The sequence below is a fragment of the Mytilus edulis genome, chromosome 13 (genome assembly GCF_963676685.1).
Source record: "Mytilus edulis chromosome 13, xbMytEdul2.2, whole genome shotgun sequence".
NCBI classification, from domain to species: domain Eukaryota; kingdom Metazoa; phylum Mollusca; class Bivalvia; order Mytilida; family Mytilidae; genus Mytilus; species Mytilus edulis.
In genome coordinates, this window is record NC_092356.1 from 40,285,288 (window position 1) to 40,295,684 (window position 10,397).

General features: G+C 32.8%; 1 protein-coding gene across 1 annotated transcript in view; it reads right to left on the reverse strand.

The window, feature by feature from the left end:
- Positions 1 to 10,381, reverse strand: part of LOC139501259 (uncharacterized) — a 114,282-nt gene extending 103,901 nt beyond the window's left edge. The window contains exons 1-3 of the mRNA XM_071290282.1: positions 10,108 to 10,381; positions 9,894 to 9,984; positions 9,046 to 9,079 (exon numbers count right to left, since the gene is read on the reverse strand). Coding sequence (XP_071146383.1) covers positions 9,046 to 9,079; positions 9,894 to 9,984; positions 10,108 to 10,263 — 281 coding nt within the window. The 5' untranslated portion in view covers positions 10,264 to 10,381. The remainder of the gene's footprint in view (positions 1 to 9,045; positions 9,080 to 9,893; positions 9,985 to 10,107) is intronic.
- Between the last annotated feature and the right edge of the window lie 16 nt (positions 10,382 to 10,397).

Consider the following 10,397-nt stretch of genomic DNA (forward strand, 5'->3'; position numbering starts at 1 on the left):
TATTTTAAACAGAAATTCCTTGATTCAATGTATGGACGACCTGAATATCAAAACATATATATAAAAGATTAAATAATCTACGTTCTTTATTTTCACTTTACCTTTGCTGTTCTCCGTCCTTTGATTATATATATAACATGTCGATTGTGCCGCAATGACCATTAGAGGGGTTACGGAGGACCTGAATGCCAAAATACGCGTGAAAATTAAGAAATAGCCAATTTTGAATAATGGAATGGATATTTTGAATAATAGAATTGACTGTTGCGACCCTTCAGCCTAGACAGAAAATAAAAATCCTTCTTGGTATCCACGTTCAATTTTCATTCACACAATGGTGGATTAGGATTTCTGTAATTAGTAAGTATAGTCTGACTTGACTTTTTTCGAAATGCAGTCAAACGCTTGTGAATGTGCGGTGTGCATTTGGATGTGTGGGTCGTTTAAATTTGCAGACACACCCAATCATATGGTGATCCTATGTCACATAAAGAGAGAATGCCAATTAGTGCACTGTGTTAAGAATCCTTGGTTCAACTTGATGAGAAGTTCCTGAATGGCCTGTTGCAAGGACAAATGTCTAATGTATGTTTCGTTTCAATATGCCAGTACCCCCATTTTCCAGTTAAATTCCTTATTTCAAGCATCCCGGTCAACCTCGAGCTCCTATTACTAAACATTCTGTATATATTGTATTTATTGTTTGCCAAACAAAAACGAAACTCTTCCGGCAGACAAATTTGTCATCCTTTCCAATATTACCATTTGTACGAGTCACGAAGAGATATTGTTTTCATATACAAAAAAAATATATAAATAAACATTCTATAGCTGACCTCACTAAGATTAGATTACAAAATAATAATGAAATTTTGTAAAGTTCGTATTTTCCCCCAGTCATACAGTCTAAGAATGTATTCAAGTTTTTCTTGGAATAACCAAGTGCGTTTAAAATTAATAAACTATTTATTTTCCTTACTGTCGTTTAACCATATAAGGGTAAAGTCAAATGCAAAAAAGTTATTAATTGCATGCTTCCTTTTTTAAATAGTGACCCAGATTAACACATCTATTTTTGTTATAATGAGTATTGTATAAAAAAGAATGGGAACAGGGAATTTGTCAAAGAGACAACAACCCAACCAAAGAACAAGAATCTGTTTACTCATAATACTGATAAATAAAAGATGCATTTTTTTTTAGTTTATCCTGACTTTTTTTTTTACATAAATTGTCATCCTGCATTTTTACCAATATCATCAAGAATTTTTGGTTGAGCTGTGGACTGTACATATATTGACGAACATATTTTAAAATCTTTCTTTTCTAAAAGTTCTTCGTCAATGTTAAAGAGTTCTGATTTTTTTTTAATTGTAGAAAGTCGCTCAGATAACATATCAGTTCCTTTTTCGTTTGCATGCTGTTCTCAAAATCTGTCTTTCTAGCTTCTGAGTACTTTAGTGTTATGTTAATAATCTTAAAGCCTATCACAACTCTACTAACTGTGCATCTCAATCTAATTTTTCTACAAAATGTCTAAAGTAATGTGTGTCCTTCGACAACGATGTCAGGTTTTCCTCTATTAGACTCTATTTTCTCGAACGATATAATATCAGACATCTTAACATGGAAAAATCTATTCTATAACTGAACTATTTATTTATTGGTGACTTTTCTTAATTCTGACGAGATAGTGTTCAGTTAAATCTAAAGTGAATAGTAATTAATTACATTTGCGCGCATTACCATAACATTTGCGCGCATAAATCATTACGTTTTGAGAGCAATAATAGACAAATGATATAGTCATTTATATTTTTATATTATTTTTATATTTATTATCTTTATTTTCACCTGGTTTGCCTGTAAAATAATTGCGCGTAAATGAAATCAAAATCTACGCTTATATGTAATCAAAAGCTGCGCGCAAATGCAAAACTTTAATCCCCAAATGCGTGCAAACACAAAAGTAAAAAAATATACAGGTAAATGTGGCGCGATTGGATTCCATTTACTTGCGCAATCAATACCATCAGAATAATTCAGAGTAGCACAATGGATACCTTTTCTATAATGTAATTGGCGCACATTGATAATATAAAAATAATATAAAAATATAAATGACTATAAAAAGTCTATATCATTTGTCTACTATTGCGCTCAAAACGTAATGATTTATGCGCGCAAATGTTATGGTAATGCGCGCAAATGTAATTAATTACTATTCACTTTAGATTAAACTGAACACTATCTCGTCAGAATTAAGAAAAGTCACCAATAAATAAATAGTTCAGTTATAGAATAGATTTTTCCATGTTAAGATGTCTGATATTATATCGTTCGAGAAAATAGAGTCTAATAGAGGAAAATCTGACATCGTTGTCGAAGGACACACATTACTTTAGACATTTTGTAGAAAAATTAGATTGAGATGCACAGTTAGTAGAGTTGTGATAGGCTTTAAGATTATTAACATAACACTAAAGTACTCAGAAGCTAGAAAGACAGATTTTGAGAACAGCATGCAAACGAAATTGCAACTGATATGTTATCTGAGCGACTTTCTACAACTAAAAAAATCAGAACTCTTTAACATTGACGAAGAACTTTTAGAAAAGAAAGGTTTTGAAATATGTTCGTCAATATATGTACAGTCCACAGAGAAAGAAGGAAATTCAATTCAGCTCAACCAACAACTCAATCGGAATTTCACAAAATTCTTGATGATATTGGTAAAAATGCAGGATGACAATTTATGTAAAAAAAAGTCAGGATAAACTAAAAAAAATGCATCTTTTATTTATCAGTGTTATGAGTAAACAGATTCCTCTCGCTGCATAAAAGTCCCTATGGTGACCTTGTGTTGTTTCTTGCTCTTTGGTTGGGTTATTGTCTCTTTGACAAATTCCCTGTTTCCATTTTTTTTTTATACAATACTCATTATAACAAAAATAGATGTGTTAATCTGGGTCACTATTTAAAAAAAGAAGCATGCAATTAATAACTTTTTTGCATCTGACTTTACCCTTATATGGTTAAACGACAGCAAGGAAAATAAATAGTTTATTAATTTTAAACGCACTTGGTTATTCCAAGAAAAATTTGAATACATTCTTAGACTGTATGACTGGGGGAAAATACGAACTTTACAAAATTTCATTATTATTTTGTAATCTAATCTTAGTGAGGTCAGCTATAGAATGTTTATTTATACATTTTTTGTATATGAAAACAGTATCTCTTCGTGACTCGTACACATGGTAATATTATGAAATTGTTTCAAAGGGATTTTGTGCTTTGTTGAGAATTTTCTATAGTATTCATCGATTCTGGATAAGTGTCACCTTTCGTTCAATCACACGGATCGTGACTCGTCACTCAAGTTTGGAAAAGATGACAAATTTGTCTGTCGGAAGAGTTTCGTTTTTGTTTGGCAAACAATGAATACAATATATAAAGAATGTTTAGTAATAGGAGCTCGATGTTGACCGGGATGCTTGAAATAAGGAATTTCACTGGAAAATGGGGGTACTGGCATATTGAAAAAAAACATACATAAGACATTTGTCCTTGCAACAGTCCATTCAGGAACTTCTCATAAAGTTGAACCAAGGATTCTTTACACAGTGAATTGGCAATCTCTCTTTATGTGACATAGGATCACCATATGATTGGGTGTGTCTGGAAATTAAAATAAAGGGAACAGTAGTATACCGCTGTTCAAAACTCATAAATCCATGGACAAAAAACAAAATCGGGGTAACAAACTAAAACTGAGAGAAACGCATTAAATATAAGAGGAGAATAACGACACAACATTAAAATGTAACACACACACACACACACACACACACACACACACACACACACACACACACACACACACACACACAGAAACGGACTAAGCATTATCATGTTATATTGATATTTGACTTGACCATTTTTATTTGAGGCTTAGAACTTTTACTTTTTAAACTATCTCCTTGTGAACGTATCTCTACAAAACCATTTTACAAATAGCTTTCATACTTGGTAGGATTATTGACGATGATGTTGTTGATTCCATCATTTTATTGGAGAAATAGGATTTTGGAAATGTTAAACGTTGACATACACTGTTTTGTTTATGTTCCTGTTCTACAATTCTAAACTGTACAGACACTTTTTTTTTCTCATTCAGTATATATAAATGCCTATTAGATTGACCAATTTTTAAACACCGCGCTAAAGTACTCCATTATTCATTTTTCATTATTCAAAATTCAGTAATGAATAATGAAATAGTTCATAATTCACTATTTAATGTTAAGTGATGAATAATGAATAATGAAATAGTTTATGTATCAATAGTGAAAAATGAATTAAAAAAAAAAATTTGACTGTGACGTATATCCCATATATCTGAATTTGTCATTCCCATGTTTTCTAACGAAAACACCCTTTAAATGTTAAATTTTATTTATTTAGTTAGTTTCGGAGGATAATCTAGTGGGTTTTTCTAACTCTTTTAAACAGAAATTCCCTGATTCAATGTATGGACGACCTGAATATCAAAACATATATATAAAAGATTAAATAATCTACGTTTTTTATTTTCACTTTACCTTTGCTGTTCTCCGTCCTTTGATTATATATTTAACATGTCGATTGTGCCGCAATGACCATTAGAGGGGATACGCAGGACCTGAATGCCAAAATACGCGTGAAAATTAAGAAATAGTCAATTTTGAATAATGGAATGGATATTTTGAATAATAGAATTGACTGTTGCGACCCTTCAGCCCAGACAAAAAATAAAAATCCTTCTTGGTATCCACGTTCAATTTTCATTCACACAATGGTGGATTAGGATTTCTGTAATTAGTAAGTATAGTCTGACTTGACTTTTTCCGTAATGCAGTCAAACGCTTGTGAATGTGCGGTGTGCATTTGGATGTGTGGGTCGTTTATAAAGAACGATACATAGCTGGGTCTTCAAAATGTCCGACTAAACATCTTTCTAAAGTACTGACTACTATTCTTTCTACAGTTAAAGATGGGCTTCAAAAATATTGTGATGAGATATATTCTACCAGTGGGGTTAACCAGATGTGGATTCTAAAAAATTCGAAAGATCTACTGCTTAATCTTCGATCACAATCTTTGCAATTTTGCAGCAACATAAAAACTTTTGAAATTTTCTACGCTATATACTACTATTCCCCATGCTCAGTTGAAAGATCGACTTCACCATCTCATAAAACAGAGCTTTTTCTATAAAAATTGGAATCGTAGATACAAATTTCTTGTTTTGGGTTACAATAATTCATATTTTGTGAAGAATCACACTGAACCTTCCAGAAAGTATACTGAAGATGATATTATCAAAATGCTGGACTTTTTGATCGACAATATATTTGTTGAGTTTGGAGGATTTATATTTCAACAGACAGTCGGTATTCCAATGGGTACTAATTGTGCACCCCTGCTGGCCGATTTGTTTTTGTACTCGTATGAAGCAGAATTCATTCAGAACCTTCTAAAAAACCTAAAAAACAAAAAGCACCTTGCGAAATTCTTTAATTTTACTTTCCGATGTATTGATCATTTTCAATCATTGAATAACCCATATTTCAGCCAATACTTACATCTCATATATCCCAGTGAACTTGAAATAAAGGATACTACTGATACTAGAAGGACTGCTTAGGATTTATTCGACTCATAATCCCACTATGTTGTCGATGTGTCTGTACCAGGTTAGATTATTGCTGATAGTAACTCCCAGGCATTTACTAGCTTCAACGGTGTCCAGTGTGTGTCCGTGTAATTTGTAATTAGTTGGTATTACAGGACGGTTCTTGAGTTGTATTCTATTAATTACAATGCATTTTTTTGCATTGAAGCTCATTTGCCATTTATCTTCCCAATCCTCTTATGATGTGAGATCTTTCTGTAGTAGGTCACTTTCTGCTTGGTTACTGATAGTTCGATAGAGGAGGCTGTCGTCTGCAAAAAGTTTGGTCTCTGATGATGTTGCTGTTTCTGGCATGTCGTTTATGTAGGCCAGGAACAGTAGGGGTCCAAGAACTGTTCCTTGAGGAACACCAGAGAGTACTGGCTCCTTCTAGAATAACGCTTTGTATTCTGTTTTGTAGGAATGATCTTATCCACCTGTTTGCTTTAGGATTTATTCTATTCATAATCTTTAAAACGATATTCATTTGATAAATAAAATGTCCATCCGTAAATACTTGACATTTGTGTTTATTGATATTATCTTCAAGCTATTTTTTTTTTAAAGTTCACAAACTGGATTGCATATTTATTTTAAATTTTTTTTTTCTTTCCTTTCTTTTATTAGTGCAACCTTATAGCATCTAAATATTTGTACTATGATAAGGTTTTGGAAATTGTATGCATTGTGGTCATTGTGTGTTGACCACCTATACTACATGTCATGATTCATTCACATTATTCACCCTGTTAATACGCACACTATCGGTAACTTCGATATTTTTTTTGTAGGGTGTGCCATATTTGCCTCAAAAAACGTACCCATTTTAATATAACATTCACTGAAATTCAGTACCGATAGTTATATAAATATTTAAGAAAGAATGACCTATACTTATACACAATATTTAAAATATGACCCATGCTTATATAAGCACTAACTCATCATCACTCATAATTCATAAATATACCAGCTACCCTTAAGTTTTTATATATGAATTGACATCGTTTGGTGCATATCAATAGCATATTTATATATGGTAGAAGATCATACCCCAAATCAATATACAGTTATCAAACGTAAATGCATTTTAATATAGGATGTCATTAAAAAGGAGGGTCAGTTTTATATAAAATCTCTCAAAATTATGACCCATATTTTTGGCACATCCCCGTATACCCAATAAAAGGAAGTTAACCCTCCTACCCCCCCCCCCCCCCCCCCCCCCCCCCGTGGACGCAAATGCGTATTTTTATCTAGAGTATCAGTGCATATGCTTTATATTTACTATTTCTTGCGCAAAAATACTACGTTCAGGCATAAATATTAATTTCACTCGCAAATGCGAATTTTCGCTTTTCTGATCTAAATTGAGGACGCGGTAGTAAGAGCTTGAAATGTGATTTTCAAGATCGATCATCATTGCTTACGATATTCTGACTTCTAGCTGTTTCTCTCTTTTTTTTTGAGAAACTTTCCTTTTATAATTTTTTATAAACATTTTCGAAATGCCAAAGATTTTCCACCTAAGGAATAGATTACTGAAGCATCGGTCACACCTTACTGGATAGCGCGAACGGACGTTGATGTCCGTTAGAAGTCTGTTCATATTCGTTGGACGTAAGTCCATATCCGTTTCATATCGTTCAGCTCTCTTTTTATCCGTCGACGTCCGTTCTGTCCGGTGTAAACTTTTGAGCATGTTTAAAACTTTAAACGAACGAACGACGGATGAAGTGTCCGTTTAACGTCCGGTAGCCGTCAGTTTTTAACGGTACTCGTCTGTTTTGTTTCCGTTTTGTATCCGTTACTTGTCCGTTATACAATCGTTGGAGGTTCGGTAGACCGATTCATCAACGGATTTCTACCGGACGTATAACGGACGTATACCGAATAAAACGGACGATGAACGGATGTGAAACGGACACGAACGAAAGGAAAACGGATAAAACGAATACGTACAGAATGTAAAACGAATAAATGGCTGCCCAATTGAAAATTTCGCGTTAGAAATACGAAATATTGGTATGTCAGATTTCTTGAATGTCATGAATGCTTATTATTCATAATGGATTGTGGACTAAGAGCACGTCTTCACTATCAAGCAGACTGAGCTTAAATATTGCAAATATAAACCTTCTAGACTATAAACTAAAACCAGTTACACGGAACCTTTTAATTATTTCAAGGTCACGTTAATGTTAATATCGCTGCCTTTAATTTTCCGCTTATCGTGTTCATCCGTTTTATCCGGTAAGCTTCCGTTAGGTGTCCGTTTTATGCTGTACTCGTCCGTTGGATGTACGTTCGCCATCCGTTCTGTCCGGCACCTGTCCGTTTCTCGTACGTTACATATACTGTGTGTGTCCGTTAGCCATTCGTTAATTTATTAGCCAAACTATAATATCCAACATTACTTTCAACTGACTTGTGCAAGAATTAACACACGATTACATATTTTTTTAAAAGATAATTTCTTCTATTCACATTCAATTATTTCAATTCAAATGGAACCAAAAATTCAGCAACAACCTTTTGATGACCAGTCAGCGGTCTTTTTAAAAAAAAAAGCAACTTGTTTATCCTACAATCAGCAAACTATTGTACAGGTAATGTTTTGATATATTTGTACGTGTTCAAATAAAGTCTCTTGCTACACCACTTCCATGTTGAGGTAGCGGTAATAACTTTTTTGATTCGAGCATCACTGATGAGTCTTTTGTAGACGAAACGCGCGTCTGGCGTTAATACAAAATTTAATACAGGGTTGAGTTCAATATCGTAGCAGCTACGTATATCTATGTAACAACTAGTCTATATATATATATATATATATATATAGCTACACGTTCAACAGTCAAAATCTACGTAGCACTACGTAGCTGCTACGATATTGAACTCAACCCTGTTATTTATGATGTGTTAATGAATATTTCTGTTTCCTACAGTTGATTTTGGGGTCCTCTTCGCGGTCCGCGTATCAACTAGGTCGATTTCTTTGAGAAATCAGAGGGAATGATGAAAAATATAAAATTTATTTGTTCTCGCTACGTAACAAGAGAAAAGCTCGACGGAGCCTCGCTTTTCGTCCTATTTCTAAAGCTCATACAAATAAATTATGTATTTTCCGACAACATACATATATTGTATATATATATATCTACAATGGGTAAACCTTATACAATTACTCCTGAAGACTCAAATCAAATTTCGTGATTGTAGATTATCGTGTACTGCATGCAACTGTAGAGATTTGGTTTGAGCTGATTCGACCGTGATAGTTATTTTCCAATGTAACCAACACCAAAGAAATATGTAAGTGTACTCACCACTTTGAAAGGTCTTTGCCATGGTCAGTATTACCTGAAACGTTTTTTTAGAATTATTCTTTTACTGGGGCAAGACTTATATTGTATCAAAAGACCGAATCTCGTCTCCACAAAACACGAAAGGCAAAAAGATCAAGTGGACATTATTTTTTAAAAAGGCTTGCAGCATATCATAAACTATGTCTTACTAATCTGTATTCATAATAAGGATTCTTGTAACATGCTTAAAGTCGAATCTTATTCCTTATTTTTTTGTACCAGTACATAGAAAAATTATAGAAAAACTGCAATTTCAAATAAATGCAATGCAAAATATAACTGATGATATGTAACAAGTTGCACCCAACCCCTCCACCTTTTCAATGGGTTCCTGAATAAATCGCATAATAAAACTAAGACATTAAGATTACATATAGCGAAATGAGTGGACATGAAAATCTCGTTTAAATGGCATACACTTGTAGGATTTCTCTCAATAACCTTTAAGCTATCAAAAGGCCCTACTTCTCCACGGGTTTACATATATTTTCCAACAATGTGGGAACTCATCCACTAACATACGTACCATTGTTTTTTTTTTTTTTTTGTTTTTTTTTTATAACATTTTTAAAGTAGCTAAATGATAATGAACACACTGTCTTTTAGAATGCCTTTGCTATTACTTATCATTCCATACATTGAATGTTATATCAATTTTTAAATTGTGATAAAGATATATTATAACGCTGATACAATCATATGCGATTGTCCGTAACAGAATATATTTGTCTTTCAGTGACCTATGTTGTTTTAAAAAGCTTTATAAAATTTATATTCATCTCAAAAATTATTTAAGATATTAAAAGTACCTGTTTCATCAGATCTTCTATAGTTGAAGCTGTACACTGTCAGTAGTAGTTCTTGATATCCTGGAGTATTGTCAACCACGGTATAGCTGATCTGTATTTAAACAAAAAATTTGCTTTTACAAAAGTCAACAAATACATTTATAGTCATTATCTTTTATATCGGAAAACGAAATACACGTTTATTTTGAAAGAAATTGAATTAAATCATACTTACTTTTGCATCGATGTTAAATTTTCCAACATTTTCAAAGTCGACATTGGTGTTCAATTTATAAAGATATTCAAAGTTTTCTTGAAATTTTATAAATTTTGAGATACTAAAATCAAGAAATGTCAGAACAAATACAATAAACGATGGACGCAAATTCATATTTGTTAGTCAGAGCATTTCGTTTACAAATAAATCATGCTTCTAAGAAAAACAAAGTCTATATGAATATTTAATCAAGATGTTTAAACGTTTTGTTAAAGTGTATCCCACGTCTCCTTGTGCGCATATCCAAT